The sequence below is a fragment of the Podarcis cretensis genome, assembly GCF_951804945.1.
Source record: "Podarcis cretensis genome assembly, chromosome: 8".
NCBI lineage: Eukaryota > Metazoa > Chordata > Lepidosauria > Squamata > Lacertidae > Podarcis > Podarcis cretensis.
In genome coordinates, this window is record NC_137177.1 from 84,844,514 (window position 1) to 84,862,415 (window position 17,902).

At 43.0% G+C, this 17,902-nt stretch overlaps 1 protein-coding gene across 4 annotated transcripts in view; it reads left to right on the plus strand.

The window, feature by feature from the left end:
* The window catches only part of HECTD4 (HECT domain E3 ubiquitin protein ligase 4), a 117,366-nt gene that overhangs the window by 59,857 nt on the left and 39,607 nt on the right, over positions 1-17,902 (plus strand). For all 4 annotated transcript variants that reach the window (XM_079986632.1, XM_079986635.1, XM_079986634.1 and 1 more), the window contains exons 21-36: positions 1,109-1,307; positions 2,334-2,453; positions 3,553-3,657; positions 4,234-4,397; positions 5,172-5,405; positions 6,356-6,548; positions 6,743-6,847; positions 8,940-9,028; positions 9,262-9,437; positions 10,506-10,641; positions 10,752-10,893; positions 11,848-12,014; positions 12,645-12,791; positions 14,382-14,566; positions 15,463-15,616; positions 16,695-16,975. In XM_079986632.1, coding sequence (XP_079842758.1) covers positions 1,109-1,307; positions 2,334-2,453; positions 3,553-3,657; positions 4,234-4,397; positions 5,172-5,405; positions 6,356-6,548; positions 6,743-6,847; positions 8,940-9,028; positions 9,262-9,437; positions 10,506-10,641; positions 10,752-10,893; positions 11,848-12,014; positions 12,645-12,791; positions 14,382-14,566; positions 15,463-15,616; positions 16,695-16,975 — 2,597 coding nt within the window. The remainder of the gene's footprint in view (positions 1-1,108; positions 1,308-2,333; positions 2,454-3,552; positions 3,658-4,233; positions 4,398-5,171; positions 5,406-6,355; positions 6,549-6,742; positions 6,848-8,939; positions 9,029-9,261; positions 9,438-10,505; positions 10,642-10,751; positions 10,894-11,847; positions 12,015-12,644; positions 12,792-14,381; positions 14,567-15,462; positions 15,617-16,694; positions 16,976-17,902) is intronic.

The following is a 17,902-nucleotide window of genomic DNA, read 5'->3' on the forward strand; positions in this document are numbered from 1 at the left end:
CAGAAAAAATAAAGAATAAATCAAAACAGGAATTTGTTTTAAAATGGGAGGTTTTCAGAGATTATCTGAAAAATAAATATAGTAGTTTAAATTCTGTTGCAGCATTCGAGGAACTTCAGTAATAGTTGCAAGGTAGATATAAGAAATTAGATTTATTGAGAATAAGTTTAATTATGATAAAAGTGTGTATTGGCAAAAAGTAATATGAATTTGAAATATGGAATAGATGGGAGGTTGGTTCTTTAGTGTTAAGACCAATAGATGTTTTATTGTTTGCTAAGAAAATTATGTGTCTATGGTTATTTTTGTAATTTGTGTGTAATTTGGTATTTGTGGGGTTTTTTTCTTGTTGTATAAATAAAAAACTATTTTTAAAAAAGGGGGTTCTAGAGGAACAGCAGCAAAATTAGAAAAGGTTGAGATGGTTTCAAGAGCTTTATGTTTTAATTCATAATGAGCACAGTGTATATTACCTGATCCTGCTTTTAACAACTTATGTCACAAGTAGATGGGATGTTGTGAGATCTGTTACTGAATCTTGTGTGGTTTTGTAAAACTGAACAGCAGCCATGGGGGTTCCTATTACACTGCAGCACTGGGGTAAGGGGGTTAACTCTCCCCACTTTCCCTATTTTTCCAATGGTAAGCACCCTCAAATGTGCTCTTTGTTCTGAGGAAAAACTTATATGTGCTTGTATGAAATGTGTGTGGTTCCTCTGCATGGTAAATATCAGCTTGGAAGTAGATTTCAGCAATGCCTGATCTTAAGGGTGCATTGTTCGAACTGCCTTCCTCATCACTGGAAGTGGCATTTTATTTGTACCCACAGGCTTTGAGGTCTTTCTTGGGTCCATACCCCCACTAGATGGGAATTCAGTATGTCAAAAAACCTGCCAACCAAGCCTCTTGAGCAGAGCTGAAAGTCAGACGAATGTAACCCACATGAGCAGCGATTCCTCTTTCAAACTGCCTTCAGTTGTCACAATTGTCTTCAGTACAAGGCCCTTCTTCACATACCATGTGTTTGCTGTTGTGATAGGTTTGTTGTACAAACTCTATGTTTTCTCTGCTAATGCTTGTCCCTTTTCACTCTTTTCTTAAACGCTAGAATGCTAGAAGAAAAAGAAGAGCCAGGTTTCCTTACGGGCTTAAAGATTCCAGCTCCTTGGGCTGCTGGGAAGACAGTAGAGACAGTCCATCCTGTCAGAGACAATTACAAATTTAAGGAGACAGTGCATATTCCGGGAGCCCGTTGTTTGTACCTGAGGTTTGATAGCCGCTGCTCTTCACAGTATGATTATGATAAGGTTAGTAGAATCCTAGAAAGATCTTCCCAGTGGAACACAACAAGTCACTACTGTGGTGCAATTTCCATTTCCTTCAGTAGAGTTTGCACAGGAGAAGCCTCTGTCCCTTAATGCTCTCTATCTTTATCATGGACAATATGATTATTGTTATTTATTAATTGCCTTCCACATATGTCCAAAATATAATAAAAGCAGCTTTAAAAAAACAAACAGTTGAAAGCAACACAAAAAACAAATGAATTTTAAAACAATACAAAATGGACACCCATGGCCAAGACCTATTTATCCAGCTGGAAAAGCTTTTTTTTTTTAAGGAAGAAAATGGCTTCAGTTGTTTCCAGAAAGTGCAGATTGTGCCTATTAGGCTTATCTATAGCACTGTTTTTTGCCAGGAAGAAAAAAACGGGGAAGGTTTTGATCTCAGCCTCTGTGTTGGATCACAGAAGCTGGGTGTATGTGTGAAGAGGAGATCCCTTGCAATTAATTTATTCATTGCAGAATATTGACCGCTAGTTGAGGGCCAAACTAGATGTGGCACCATACATGTCATTAAAAAACCTGTAAACACCTGCAAAGATGGGATGGAGTGGGCTGTGATCTGGATCAAAATCTGAACTGGATATGGCAGGTTGTCTCTTGCTGTGACCCTGATTGGGACCGAAGTGCCTGCACCTGATGTTTGCATTGGAAGGAAAACTTCAATTGCCAAGGATCAGCTCTCTCTCTTGCATACAGACAGCAGGCCAGGAGCTCTGATCCTGATCAGGATAATGGGGAGTGGGGTTCAAAAAGGAAAGTGGCCTTTCCTGCCAGGCTCCTGATCCAGATCAGAGGCCCTGCACCTGTTATTTACATCTAAAAAGCCATTTGTATTATCGCTTCAGTGATTTGTGTGTAAAACCAGGAAGCCACCTGCTTGTCTCCTTCACAACAATTTGGAATTAACTTTAAATATTCAAACTGCCGTAAGTCTGCACATTGTATTTGTCTTTATCCCACCTAACAGTTTATTTCATGTTCTTGAAGTTGGTGATCTATGCAGGCCCCAACACAAATAGCCGGAAGGTTGCTGAATATGGGGGCAACACCCTAGGATATGGGAGCCGGAGTGTCTTAGGAACTGGTTGGCCCAAAGACTTAGTAAAGGTACAGAGTAAAGATTTCTCTTTTTAAAAATAACAGCAACAAGATTTCAACCAAATTTGATAATAATAATAATTTATCATTTATACCCTGTCCATCTGGCTGAGTTGTTGTTTGGGAACTACTTTATAGAAAAATGGTTTGTGTTTTGTTGTAGACCCATAAAAAAACCATGCAAGGAGGACTATAGCAGCTGAGTTTAGTATTTATTTTGTAATGTTTAACAAGGAGGGGTAGGAGGAGAAGGGAAAAGCAAAGGAACAGCTCCAGGACTATAATTGTTGCTGATCTGATCTTCTGATACAGTTATAACTTGAAATGTACAGGGAAAGCCTGGCTATTGGCTCTGTGCTATTGTTGTTGTTTTTTTTTTTTAAAAAAAACACTTTAAAAAAAAGCTAGTGGTCATTTTTAAAAACAAAATTATGAAATAATAGTGCCATTGTAGTTAGGCGTAAGGGTAATCCCTTATAAGAGATATGGATTCATGGACCTGGAACAATCGTGGTTACTTCCTTGTCACCTTGTGTTTTCCACATTTGTCACGGTTCCATGGTCAAGGACCTCTGCCAGATGCAACCTCTGAAATCAGATTATGTATGCGAGTATTATTTGGGTTTTCCATCTCATGTCTGGTCAACCAGAAGAAGGGTGGTTGGCTTTTATATCCAAAGCCAATTCTTGCCCAAGAATGTCCAAGTGCTTCGGCAAAGTCTCTTAAAACACACATCCATTTATTTAATGTTCTGCATTTGCCTCCTACCTTTCTGAATAGCATCAATTCTTCTTTTCCCTACCCTCCCTCCCAATTATATTTTCACAATCCTGTTAGATAGGTTCCGTTTGCAGTGCTGGGTGGGAAGACTAGCCAAAAGTTACCCAGTGAGCTCCATGACTGAGTGGGGATTTGAACCGGAGTCTGTCCAATGTGACTTTCTGTGATTTTTAGAGCCATTTCAGTTGTTGTAATGCCTTGCTACCCCATCATACTCCCGAGACCCCCATGGAAAGTCTGTGAAGACAGCAGTGCATGAAAGAGGGATTGCACCCTATCTTTAGCTGCTTGTTTAACTGTTTCTCCTTTGCCCTTTCAAAACATAAGGTGGAAGGGGACACCGTTACCTTCTCCTTTGAAATGCGGAGTGGCCGAGAACACAACACCCCAGACAAAGCAATGTGGGGCTTTGCTTGTACAGTTCGAGCACAGGTATAATAATATTAATAATAATTTGTTATTTATACTCCACCCATCTGGGTTTCCTCAGCCACTCTGGGCGGCTTCCAACAAAATATTAAAATGCAATTGTTAAACATTAAAAGCTTCCCTGAACAAGGCTGCCTTCAGATGTCTTCTAAAAGTCTGGTAGTTTTTCTCTTTGACATCTGGTGGGAGGGCATTCCACAGGGCGGGTGCCACTACCGAGAAGGCCCTCTGCCTGCTTCCCTGTAACTTGGCTTCTCACAGCGAGGGAACCGCCAGAAGGCCCTCGGAGCTGGACCTCAGCGTCCGGGCAGAACGATGGAGGTGGAGATGCTCCTTCAGGTAGGCTTGTGTTAGGTTTGCATATGGGACATTAATGGGAATTTGCTACAATAAGTCTAAATATGCTGGATTTGAGGCGAGAGGAAGGAGCACAGGCATGTAATGGTACTGCCTAACATATTGTGGGCCCCAATTACCTTGACAACACATTCATATGTCACTCAACTTTAACACTTATAAGTATATAAAAACCAATAGCATTAATTGTTGTGTGTTCATTTTTGCCTTTCTGTGCTGAAGGAGTCATCGGAAGATGTGTCGGGGGGCTTGCCATTCTTGGTAGACCTTGCTTTAGGCTTGTCTGTGCTGGCTTGCTCTATGCTGAGGATTCTGTACAATGGACCAGAAATAACCAAAGAGGAAGAAACGTGCCAAGATCTTCTGAGATCTAAACTTTTACAGAGGTAAATAATATATGGCTGAATGCAAGGGGACAGGATGTTAATTCCTTGTCAGATGCCAGAAGCCTTCTAAGCCTTTTCCCCTTGTGTGCAGGTAGCTTAGGACCAAAGCCCATATGAAATGGTCCTCTCATGCTTAGGAATCTCCCATGTCTTCTTCTCTGTTGAAAAGCAGCTGCTGGGGAGGGGGATTGTGGGGGGAGAACAATAATAAAATAATACAATTGTAGAGTTGGCAAGTTAACATTTCTCCCCTGCACCTTTTACCCAAGTGAAATCACACCAAATGGCAGTTTCGGTGTGTGGCTGATTGTGTCAGGACCAGTCCAGCAGGAAAGGGTTAACATACATGTACCCCTTCAGTGCAACCAAAGAAAAAGGCATTGGGAGATTGGGTGAGAGACCTCCCAAATCACATCCAGATTGGCTCTGAGTTACAGCAAGGTTGTTGAAATTTGTGGAAGATGGTTGTTTTCCCTAAATTCATAAATCGGATGAATAGCTGAATTGCAAACAAAATGGGAGTAACAACAAAGAGATTCCACAGTGTGCGAGAGGGCCCTCATAAGAAATGCCAGAAAAACTCTTAGTCAGACAGCTTCATGGTGAAGCTGTTTTAAGGTCTTTAGAGTTGTTTTGAGGACTAAGCATGTTTCTCTGCTAGGAATGCACACTTCAGGTACACTGTCTTCTAATCTGCTTTACTTTGGAAATGATAGATCTTGTTTTGAGGCCTGAAAGGAACAGAAGACTTCCTCCCTCTCTTTCCTTTTCCAGGTGCCAGTGGCAAGTGGAAGCCAATGGCGTCATCTCTCCAGCCCTCACCCCAAGCCCCTCCCCACTGCCTCTCACCATTGATGAAGACCGAGAGTTCACTTATCCCTCTGATATTCTTGTGCCTCCTGTTGGTCACTACTTTGACTTGCCAAGGATCAGGCTCCCTCCTGGAATCATGATCAAACTCAGGGAAATATCTGGTCGAGCTCGGCCTCAGTTCAGACCCAGCATCAGGTGTGTAACAGCTTTTCTTCCTTTTTTTTCTTCCAGTAGCACCTTAGAGACCTACTAAGTTTGTTATTGGTATGAGCTTTTGTGTGCATACACACTACTTCAGATACCCATGCACACAAAAGGTTATACCAATAACAAATTTAGTAGGTCTCTAAGGTGCTAAGGGACGCGGGTGGCGCTGTGGGTAAAAGCCTCAGCGCCTAGGGCTTGCCGATCGAAAGGTCGGTGGTTCGAATCCCTGCGGCGGGGTGCGCTCCCGCTGCTCGGTCCCAGCGCCTGCCAACCTAGCAGTTCGAAAGCACCCCCGGGTGCAAGTAGATAAATAGGGACCGCTTACCAGCGGGAAGGTAAACGGCGTTTCCGTGTGCGGCTCTGGCTCGCCAGAACAGCGATGTCACGCTGGCCACGTGACCCGGAAGTGTCTCCGGACAGCGCTGGCCCCTGGCCTCTTAAGTGAGATGGGCGCACAACCCCAGAGTCTGTCAAGACTGGCCCGTACGGGCAGGGGTACCTTTACCTTTTCTTTAAGGTGCTACTGGAAGGAATTCTTTTATTTTGTTTCGACTATGGCAGACCAACACAGCTACCTACCTGGAACTTTTTTTTCTTGTTCATTTTGGGACATATGCACTTGTAGCTTCAACAAATGCATATGTTTAAAATAATCTCATTTTAAGTAAACTGGAGGGTGGGTTTATTTAATTCTTAAATAGCTGTCATTTCATAATATGTCTATGATATTAAGCAAGTTTAGTAGTTGGATTTCTGAGTTTTAAATAAATGGTTTTGATATGTAGGTAGATGCTACTTGAGACAGTTTTAGGTGTGAATCATCCCCTTCCTCCACCACACACTAGTATTATTAAAACGAATCTACAGAATTGTCATGCCCATTTGCCAAAAAACCTTTTTACCAACTCATTTTCGTTTTTTATTCTTAACTTCAACAGAGAGGTCATCCAGCCGGACATAATGGAAGAAATGGTAGTTTCGTGTGTGATCAAACATTTGAACCTGGTTGATGCACTCCAGTCCCTCATAAACTTCCAGTATCAAGAGGAGCATGCAGAAGAATATGACTTGCTTTGTAAAATTATGGGAGAAACGTTTAAGAAACTAAATGCCATGGAAAGACAATTGCAGGTAAAAATGCTACAAAAAAATAAATTTCTGGTGTAGAAAAAGAAGATGGCGGGCCCTTTATAATTAAGATGTATATCTCCAGGGGGACCCTTATATTCTTAGCACACTGAGCACATATCCCCTTACCTTTGGGTAGGCTAATGATGCTCCAACACTTTCACATTGCCCCACTTTTTCTTTTTCTTTTTGCCTAGAGTGTCGCCGAATTAGAACAGAAATGGCAAAGTGAAGTGGAAGATGCCATGCATGGGAAATTGGAGAACAATGTGCCCTTCTTTTATGATTATCATTTTAACGAGGTGAGTATCATATGTTGATCCCCTTCAGTGCTGGTAAGAACGGAGGTACTCAGGCAATGCTTTCTCTGAATTGCTGTACTCTTTCTCTCTTCCTATAAAACGTTGTGCTGGCTTTATTAGTGCCCAAGAACAAATCATGGGCACTTTGAAGCAGACTGACTGATTGACCCTGCGCTGGAAATTAAGCTGCAAATGCTGATTGCTGTTTCTTCCAGGAACAGCTGGGTTTTGCAGGCATAGAGGTAAGGGAAAGGCATCTCCAAAGGATCCGAGGGTTTCCTCAGTATGTCAGGGTAAGAAAATGGAGCAACTGGAAGCGAGCAGTTTGAGGGGAATTGTAAAAATAGTTGCCAGTGTTCTACTCCTGCCAGACAATTTAGAAAATGGGTCTGGTTCTGGGTAATTGTTTCAGTATAATTCAAATTCTTTAGACTGAAGGGGAAAGGGAACCTGGAGGTTTGGTGAAGGCAGAACATTTGCCTTGCATACAAAAGGCCTGGGTATCTTTAGAAAGGCTGGGAAAAGTCTCCTGCCTGAAACAGTAGAGCTAGGGTCTCCTATCTAGCACCAAGGGGCGAGGCTCAGGAGTCGCGAGCAGCTGGCCGTTGCCCAGTTTTTTTTAAAAAAAACTCTGCACATTTATGTTTCACAGGGTGCAAAAGAAAGGCTTTGGACCTTGCCTGGCAGAGAAACCGCACGCCTTGCACCCCTCCTGGGCAACGGCTGCCCACCCGCAACTCCCGAGCCTCCCCTGATCTGTCAAAACAAAGGGGGAAGGTGGCAGGAAATCTATATCCCCGGACGTCCCCGGTTCCCCCTTGGCAGTGGCAGTGGCAGCAAGCAGCTCCTGAAGCCAGCCAGAGCCAACTGCGCTACCAGGCTGGCTCCGGGCTGCTGAGGCTGCCGCTGCCACGCTTCCCGGGGACAGATTTGCAAATCTGGGGACATTCCGGGGATGGAATTTGTCCTGGGACAGATTTGCAAATCCGGGGACTGTCCCTGGGAACCGGGGATGTCTTGTAACCCTAATGTAGAGGGATGTTGAAGTCAATTAGCGATCTGGTGGTAAGGAAAAGGTGCTCTGCAAAGGCATTGTCTGTGCATTTAGGGCCTAACTAATGTCTGCAGATATGTATTTCCTTTCCAGCTAATATTTGGTGGGAGTTTCCTGCCTTCAGCTACCTGAAATGTCTTTACCCTTTTGGAACCAGATTCTCTTCCTGATATGTGCTAATCTAGCCTTCCCCAACCTGTCGCCCTTTAGATGTTGTGGACACCAGCTCCCATTGGCCCCAGCCACGATGGGAGATGTGGTCCGAAACAGCTGGAGGAAGGGGCAGAGGAGAAAATTGTGTTGGTCCACTTTTAAAGTGAACCTTCCTAATTCATACTTCCTGGAACAATATTTTGAACCGTAGTGCAGCTGTCTTTCAAAATTCACACTTCTTCGCATTTTGTGATGGAGTTCTCCAACCAAAGAATGTGTACAAAAATATGTGATTTAAAAGAATATGCATTAAAATGCATATATTAGTGAAAATAGCATTCAAAATACAGTATATTTTGGGAAATGTGTATATTAGGAGAAATTCACACTAAAATGCTGGTGAATTTTTGCGATTTTTAAAATTGTAAACTGATGCAGTAAGTGGCAAACTGAATTTAAGACTAAAAATATGAGAAACAGGAATTGACTGAATTGTCCATCCCTATTTGAAGGCCACCAGTTGGGGGAGGCTGTGCTAATCGGTCAGGTTGATTCATAGTTTGGAAATGAAAGGAACTGAATCTTTATGTGTTCTTTGCTTCCTAATGCATCCGGTACAACTAACTCAGAGCACCAATGCTGTGCTGGATCTGACCACTGAAGAGGAAAGGTGGATTTTATTTCACAGATGAAAGTGGACATTTCCTGTCCACGTAATCAACAAAAGCTCTACATTATCTCCTGAATCAGATATATTCTATTCTACTCTATTTATTCATTAAAAAATAATAACCATGCTTTCCTATAAAATATCGTGAGGTACTATACGACCTAAAAATGCAATATCTGGCCTCCCTTTTCAATATATTTTCCCCTTCTCTCTAGAGCAAAATGAAAGAATTGGAACTTTTGTGTTCAATGAAAGAGATTTCTTTTGATGGAAGCGATCTCGAGAATATGGTTCTCTCACTCAGGTTAGTGTGGCTGCTGAATTCAGTAGAGATTCTGTTCTCTTTATTTGGGTGGTTTATTTGATTGGTACGTGTGGGCTGGTACATTTGTAAGTTCCAGTCTGAGGTTCCCAATATCTAGGTTTTTTCCTAATGCAACCTCAGATTTGAATAGCATTGGATGTTCTCTTCCAATGTGTTTCTGAAGATCTAATGGACATCTGACCTGTGTGGGATTTAACTTCACTGCTTTTTAGGGAGAAATTCTTCCAAGAAGTGAACTCACTGCTTCAGAAGCCTTTGCATCCCATGGGTAAAACAAAAACACTGGTCAAGAGCCTGATGAACCGAGCTGAGCTGCTCTTGCATGTCACCATTGCTGCACAGTCTGGGCTTACCAGGAGTATATCTGGCACACCTGCAGAGACACCAGGTAAGGAAAGAAAAGAATCTGATGTCTTAAAGTGGAAGATGCTCTCAGTGCAGTGTTTCCTGCAATTTACAAGCTGCTTAAGAGTAGAAACTCAGCAATGAAAGTAGGAAGCAAGAAGAAAGCAGCAACAATGTTTTTAAGGGATAGGAGGAAAGTGTTGTGGGTTCTCCTCCCTTTTCTTACTCCATTTAATTCTGCTTCATCTCCTAAATGTAAATACAACATGCCACAATAAAAAGAAAATTGAATTTACAAAGGACAAAGAGAGGTATAACATATTAACAGTAGTCCCAGCCGATATAAGCTTTTATTAATCGACCTGTCTTTGTTTCTGCTAATCATATGACACTTCATTTGGAGCGGGGTTGGGGTTGGGGGGATTGTATGCAGTAGGTACATAGCTTGTGGGTGCTCCTGGATCCATTACTGTCGCTTGAGACCCAGGTGCTCTCAGTGGCGCAGAGTGCCTTCCATCAGCTTCAGCTGGTGGCCCAGCTATGCCCCTATCTGGACAGGGATAGCCTAACTTTCTGGCAACCTCTATGTTGGCTTACTGCAATTGTTATACATGGGGCTGGTGCAAAATTTGACAGCCAGGTTGCTCACCAGAATAAAGCTGTTTTAGTATACCATATAACGCCGATCCTAGCCCAGCTGCACTGGCTACCAATTCAACGTGCTGGTGCTGACCTATAAAACCTTACCTCTCTGCATATAAACTGACACAAAACCTGTGTTTGTCATCCGAGGCTCTTCTCTATGTCTCCATAGAGGTTCAGAGGGTAACAGCACAGGATCGGGCCTATTCTGTGGTGGCACCATTATTACATCTCTTTAGGTGCCAGGCAAAAGCATTTCTCTTTAAATGTGGGGATGGGGTAGGGACTGTTATTATGATTATTATTTTATTATTATGCTGCATAAATTATGTTCTTAGTGTACACAGCCCTGGGATCTTTGGATAAAGAGAGGTATAGAAATAGTAGTAGCAGCAATAGTAATAATAGTAATCATCATCATCATCATCATCATCATCCAAAGCTTCTTTCTGTTCCCTTAACACTACAGCTTGCAAATCAGCATCAGAAACCAAGGTGATATCCCATGCTGTTCGCCAGCCTGTTTTCCTCCGCAGTATGTCAGCACCATCTGATCTTGAAATGATTGCAAATGATGACCTAGAGTTCACGCGGTCAAGCCAGAGGTATATGTTGTCTCTCACTTCCTTTAAGTTCAGCCAGTGTTTCGTTACCCTCTCAGTGTAATTGGAGGTGACTGAATCTCCCTAATAAGATCTGTTTTTCCTCTCTGTAGGCGGCGCCATGTGACTAGCCACAGAAGCAGCTCTTTTACTCTTCTTCAGTCTCTCACCATTGAGGACAGCCGAGACAAGCCCACCTATAGTGTCTTGCTGGGGCAGCTGTTTGCTTTCATCGGGACCAATCCTGATCAAGCAGTAAGTCATGCCAGTGACAGAAGTTAGTGTGCCTATCAGACTGTTGCAGTCAGAGAGCATTAATTCTCATACCTGTGCATGCTCTGCAACAAAACAATGTCTCCCAGGGCTGTATAGAATAAAAGCAACAAACACATTACAATAGAACACTAGGTAAAAGCAGTACCAGCGAAGAATCAACAAATCTTCAAAATCCAGCAAGCCATGAAAAGCATGCTTGACCAGTTACATAATGTACTGGGATGAACAAACAGATTTAAAAAGTATTTGCCTGGCACCAAAAAGATACCAACATTATCACCAGGTCAACTTTTTGAGGGAAGACTATTCCATAAATGGGACATATGACCAAGAGACCCCTTTCCTCATCCACCACCTGCTGAACTTCAGGTGACGGGGTTTGTAGAAACCTTGTAGAAGGGCTCACATTGTCGAAAGTCATTATATGTCTGAAGCTGCATTATACTAATGCCATTGGTCTACTTTTAACTGGGAATGTCTCAGATCCTCTTAGCTGGAGATGCCAGAGGCTGAGACCTGATTTCAAAAGTGTGTAGAACTACAATATATAGCTATTAACCCTAAATCCTGTTCAGAATGGAAGGAGCAGCAGGGGTCTAGTTTTGGCACCCAGTGAACTGTGGGCATGTTTAAGGGGACATAGTGCAAGCCAGGAATTGAGCATGAAAAGTAAACGGCCACTTGTGCATTGTGGCTTTTTGAAGGGATATTTAATGAGACTTGTGGGCACCATAGGGGACACTGATGAGCACACTGGCATCCACAGCACTTCATTGGCAAGCCCTGCACTACATGCAACTTTTTATTAGTAACCCTCACTTTGCATGCTTCAAGGAAGATGGTACGCTCTGAGCCAGCCAGCCATCACAAACAGAAACATTGCTGATGTCCCCAGTGGCAACGTCACAGGATTCACCCATCCCTTTCTCATAGGTATCGAGCAGCAGTTTCCTATTAGCTGCTCAGACTCGGTGGCGCCGTGGAAACACCAGAAAACAGGCCCTGGTGCACATGCGGGAGCTCCTGACAGCAGCTGTTCGTGTTGGTGGTGTGACGCATCTTGTGGGTCCAGTCACAATGGTACTTCAAGGAGGCCCCCGGTAAGTTCCCTTCAGAGATTCACATCTGGAGGGGAATGTGGATTGTTGGCAGAGGCGGTGAGGGAGTCAGCCTTATCTTCAAAAACAGACTTATTGAAGGAACTCTGGAGATGGCCCAAATGGCACTGCTCGTGGCATGGGACCGTATCACAGGGACACCTTTGAGTGGTGGTTGGCTAGACCGCCTTGAAATTGATTGCTAAAGCCAAGGTTCCGACAAATTTGAAAGCTGAACAAATTCTTTAGGCAACTGTGTAATAATTGGCACCCCCTTATTGAATGCATTGACCAGAACAACATGTCACAGTAAGTCCAACTTGCCAGTCTGCAGGGTTCCCTGAGGAAAGACCATTGCTGTTTAAAAACCAGCATAAGTCTGTAATTTAACAGGCCTCTGACTCCCTGCCTTTTTTTTTATTCTTCCATCTCTCAGATTGGATTTTGTTTTGCTCTTTTCAAGGGTGTGGGTATTAATTGCAGCAAGCTGCTAAAATGCATGGCTGGCTCGATGCAAAAAAGTCCCTTCTTTCTTACATCGCACCTCACACTTGCATCCTCCAGGGATTTGGGGGCAGTTTATGTTTTCAAAAAGTCTGTTTTAATAGGGCCTGACTGTTTAACTTCCCACAGAATTGAAGAACTCACCTGCGGTGGGATGGTGGAGCAAGTTCAGGAAGCCTTTGGGGAGACCATGACCTCTGTGGTGGCACTCTGCGCTCGGTACCCCATTGCATGTGCAAACAGCATTGGCCTGCTGTGCACGATACCATACACCAGGTAGGCATGTCCCACCGTGGGAGAGCTTGTGAACAGAGTATCCTGTTACATGAGGAAACCTGTCCAAAATTAAGCTTTACCAATAACCTGCAATTGTTCATGGGAAGCGTTTTTAAAAATGGTTGGTGATGCCTCCCTCACCTTTCTGTGTTCGTTTTCTGGTTGCACTGCTGCTGTTTTGTTATGCCACCCCTTCCCCCACTGCTGGAATTTTGTCTTCACAAACTGAGTCTCCCCCCCCCCCCCCCCAATCTCATTTTGAATTACTGGTAGTATTTTTATCAGGTGCAGTTGTGCTAATAAAAAGTTAGATAAGTAAATACAAATTGATTTCATCAGTTCTGCTGAGCAGGAGGGAATGATTACAGTGGTACCTCGGGTTACGTATGCTTCAGGTTACATACGCTTCAGGTTACACACTCCGCTAACCCAGAAATAGTGCTTCAGGTTAAGAACTTTGCTTCAGGATAAGAACAGAAATCGGGCTCCGGCGGTGCAGCGGCAGCAGGAGGCCCCATTAGCTAAAGTGGTGCTTCAGGTTAACAACAGTTTCAGGTTAAGAACGGACCTCCGGAACGAATTAAGTACTTAACCCTAGGTACCACTGTATAGGAAATGCTTAAAGGGCCAATTTCAGTAATGTCTCTCTGAAATGAGCCCTTTAATTGGTTATTATGGGAAGGGCATATAATTCAGTGGTAGAACACATGCTTCGCACACAAAAGTTCCCAGATTCAATCACCAACGTATTCAGGTAGGGATGGGAAAGAGTCCTGTTTCGAAGTGGTTCCACAGGTTTCCAATCAGTGTCGATGTAACTGAGCTGGGCGGAACAATTGTCTGACTACTGGTATATGGCATAAAGGTCTCCCCATTTTGATGCAGTTTAGAGCAGTTCCTGATTCTTCCAGATACCAGCCCTTTAGTTCTTTCCCCCCTAAACTAGTACTTTTCTGACCTGGTTGAAGAAGAAACTAATCAAGGGGGACTGGAAGAAATAGAAACTGCTTTAAACCACACAAAACAGGGAGACACTGACACTTTTTTAAAGCACCAAGTCCCACTGAACTGAAAGGAATTTACCTCTGAATAAACATATTCAAATCTTGCTTGTGAGAATAGGCATGCTGGGATTATTATGGGGAATATGGGAGCATACATTAAATGCTATGTAGAACTGTAGCAGTAATTCAGTTTCTAGATGCTTGTGGAAGAGCAATGCCTTAGTAGCTCTAAAGAGCCCTAGTGTGAAAAGGGGTAGAGTAACTCCACATATTGTATTGAGAATGCCAAGGCAGCCCGTATCAGTTTTTATGTCCAAATTTGCCTATAGATAGTTAAAGATCTTGCTCTTCTTTTTGGCCATAGCTTCACCATGGGACTCAACATTCAGAATATAATTAGAACAATGAAAATAGTTAAGCACAAGACACCATGGTATTATATACAGCAGCAAAACAGGAAATGAGATTGACAGATGCTGTATATATGTTATGCTGTATATTTGTTATGTGGTTTCAACTTGGGCGTGTATTAAGAGGGCTAAAATGTTACTGTCACCCCACTGTCGTGATTCATGTTTCTGGGCAGGAGTGAAGAGAAGTGCTTGGTGCGGAGTGGCCTCGTCCAGCTGATGGATCGCTTGTGCAGTTTAAGCAGCCAGACCGAATCCAGCTCCAATGAGAAGCAAACAAAGAAGCAGAAAGTGGCCACCATGGCTTGGGCTGCATTCCAAGTGCTAGCCAACCGTTGTGTCGAATGGGAAAAAGAGGAAGGTAGGAGGGGCTTGCAGGCCTGGCCCTGGTTATGTGAACTAAGATGCTTGGCAACATATTTGTGCAGTAAAGAGATATGGAAGCTTTTGGTTGAACTGATTGTTCAGTGGCAATAACTTAGTGTAAAACTCCCCTGGCTCCTTTTTGCTTCACTGTCCATCTACACTCTCATTTTCCAATGTTGCAGCTCTCTTAAAGCAGGCATGGCCAAGCTTGGCCCTCCAGCTGTTTTGGGACTACAGTTCCCATCATCCCTGACCACTGGTCCTGTTAGCTAGGAATGATGGAAGTTGTAGTCCCAAAACAGCTGGAGGGCCAAGTTTGGCCATGCCTGGAAAGCATCTCATCCCTTTTTGCAGCTCTTCACTTTTTCAAGTTTCTGACTCCTCGACTTTTTCAGACTAGTTTCCAGACTGGCTTGTGTACAGCATTATCACTTTCCACCTCATCCCCTTTTAGCTAATCAGGAGATAGACTCTTGGAGATTCTTATTTTTCTCCTTGGCTGCCAGACTCTGAACTTTTGACACTCCTGTGCGCAACTTCCTGAGCAAAACATCCTATTATACTTCTAATTCTCTTGTGGACTTTTGACTTTCCTATGCAGGAGAGCATCTAAATCAAAAACAACCATCTTCTAACTCAAGTTTTACAACCCCAACAAAAATGTCTAAAAGGCCCACTCAGGACTATACTCCTTTAAATGGTGTGTTTTTTATGTTGCTGTATACCACCTGATATTTTATGAGTGGGTGGTATTTAAATACTTTTATAAATCAATAAATGTTTCTACAACCTCCAATCTACATTTTTCCTTTTTCTCCTTTTTCTAATGGCTTTTCAGTGTGTTTTAGTTGGATCTCATCAACTATGTTCCCATTTATATTCCTTTCGCAGGTGGATCAACTGAGGCTGTGCACTCAGGTTTGGCTCGCCAGGTCTCCAGTCTCTTAACCAACCACCTGGCACGTGCCACAGAGTGCTGTGGCAACCAGGCAGCTGGGAATGATGCCCTGCAAGATGTGCTCAGTCTCCTGAATGATCTGTCTAGGTACTGCCAAATTCTTGGTCTCTGGATCACACTTTAGACTAGAATGAACTCATTTTAGTAACGTTGGTGGCAGAGCTTTGGAGTAAAAACAACAACAAAAAACTAATTACATTTTTGAGTGAATCATAAATATTTGAGCAGCTTGATATGCTATGCTACTGGACCAAAAGCCATTTGGGTGGCAGAACACCCACAGTTTCCTGTAGCACATTTTCTTCTTAGTATGTTGTGTCATTAATGTAAATAGGAAGATTAATTTGAGTTGACTCTGCAATCTTGTTGTGACCCTTGAATTTTGTGGGAAGTCAAAGGGAAGGTTTTGTTGTTTAAAATGACTCAGCCAATTTCAATGCCTTTTATTTTGTCCAAAGCTGTGTTGTTGTGAGAGCTGTCCTCCTGCCTTTTTCCATGGAAAGTGGAAAAGGTTGCCTTGTAATTTGGCCCCCAAAGGGTCATTTTAAACAAAAAGACAAACAAACCCACTGTTAATCCCAGCAATAGCTAAAACACATCCCAAATAAATGGTTACAGTTCACAATGGTTCCCTGATTGAAGATGCATTGCTTCTAGTCTTTTTAGCTCTGTTTCTACTCTCCAGTTGAGAAATCACTTAGAACAATTTTGTCAGGCTTGGAACCCAAGTTGTATAGAACATCCTGTTTTCACCTGATTTTGTTTAAAGACTCTCTCTCTCTCTCTCTCTATATATATATATATATGAATCTTTATTTGCGTCAGCCATTGGCCATAGCAATAAAACAACAACACGATATACAAAGAATAGAAATAAAAAGTCAGGATTATAAAATAAATTTTAGGAATTTGAATCAATAGTCAAATAGTGGATCTTATTCTATTTGCCCCAGCTAAAAACCTTGCAACCTTTGCTGTCACCTGCTCATCTTGATCTGTGGCAGTGACTGGGCAACCCAGAATGGACAATAAAAGAGGGGTGATAACCTCATTTTTCGAGTCTTTATAAAGAGTGCAAGCCAGAAGGGCACGTGCCACCGATTTGTTACTGCCATCTCTTTTTTAAAAAATGCATTCAAAGCTGTTGGTGTTTGTCTTCTTTCAGGAGCCACATTGGCAAAGCAATCCTAAGCCAACCAGCCTGTGTATCCAAACTTCTCTCTCTGCTCTTGGACCAGCGTCCCTCTCCAAAGCTGGTCCTCATCATCCTTCAACTCTGCCGTGCTGCTCTTCCACTCATGAGTGTTGAGGACTGTGGGAATGTCGAATTGCCACCCTGGAGTTACTCTGTGCCCTCCCTAAACAGTGAGCAGGATGACCCCAGTGACCCAGCTTCTAAAATTGCCTCCCTGCTCTTAGCAAAACTGGCTGATTACGTGGTACCAGGTAGGGAATGCTCAAGATCTTGAGAAACTAATCATTGCTGCATGAGAATTCAGGGAGCATCTTTCACTTTTGTGATCCTCCTTTTATAACAGCTTGGAAACCTCCACAAAACGTTACAGGGGTGGGTCACAGAAGCACGTTGCCTCAGTGCTTCCATTGTCTGCCCTGATCCCCCCCCCCGTAGCCTTTGAGGGTTTCCAGACAAACAGATGCTACAGGCCACTTCCACCCCTGTGTTCCAGCTCAGCCTTTAAGGTTGGCTTGGAGTCTTGTCTCAAGCCTCCTGTATATGTGCTTAGCCTGGACCTCAAGGCTTTTCAGAGAGATGCTCCCAGTAGCTGGACCACAAGTCTGGGCTTTTCCTCCCCAGAGAACCTCTATTGCTCCAATTGTAAGTCTCAGTCTGCACATGCAATATCCTTAGGACAGGACAGGACCATTTCATGCTGCAAGTTTGTTCTCCAGTGCAGTGGATCTTAAGACGCTACCATGAAATGATTTTCCTGCAGACAGAAATGCCATTTTTGAATGTTCCTTGAAGTAAAAACCATGTGCCAGGAAAAACTAGCAAGGCTTTCTTTTCCCTCTTCCATTGCTCTGTGGCTTAATTTAGCAAAAGATCAGAACTGGGAAAGGAGTTTCAGGAGCTAGCTAAACTTCTCAAAACTTAGATCTTTTTGTCTCACCTAGGCGATTGTGGGGAGGTAGTGTTAACCCATTAGTGTCTCAATATTCCCGTTTGCAGTTTAAAATATTACAGTCCAAGCAGGACTCTACCATCCCATTTTGCTGCATATGCATATCTATAGACCAAGCCTATACCCATTGGAATCAGTGTGAGACATTTTTTTTCAAACTGACCTTTGGAAGCCTGAGATACTTCAGGATTAGGACAATAGATGGTCTCATCATTGTAGCTAGGAGTTA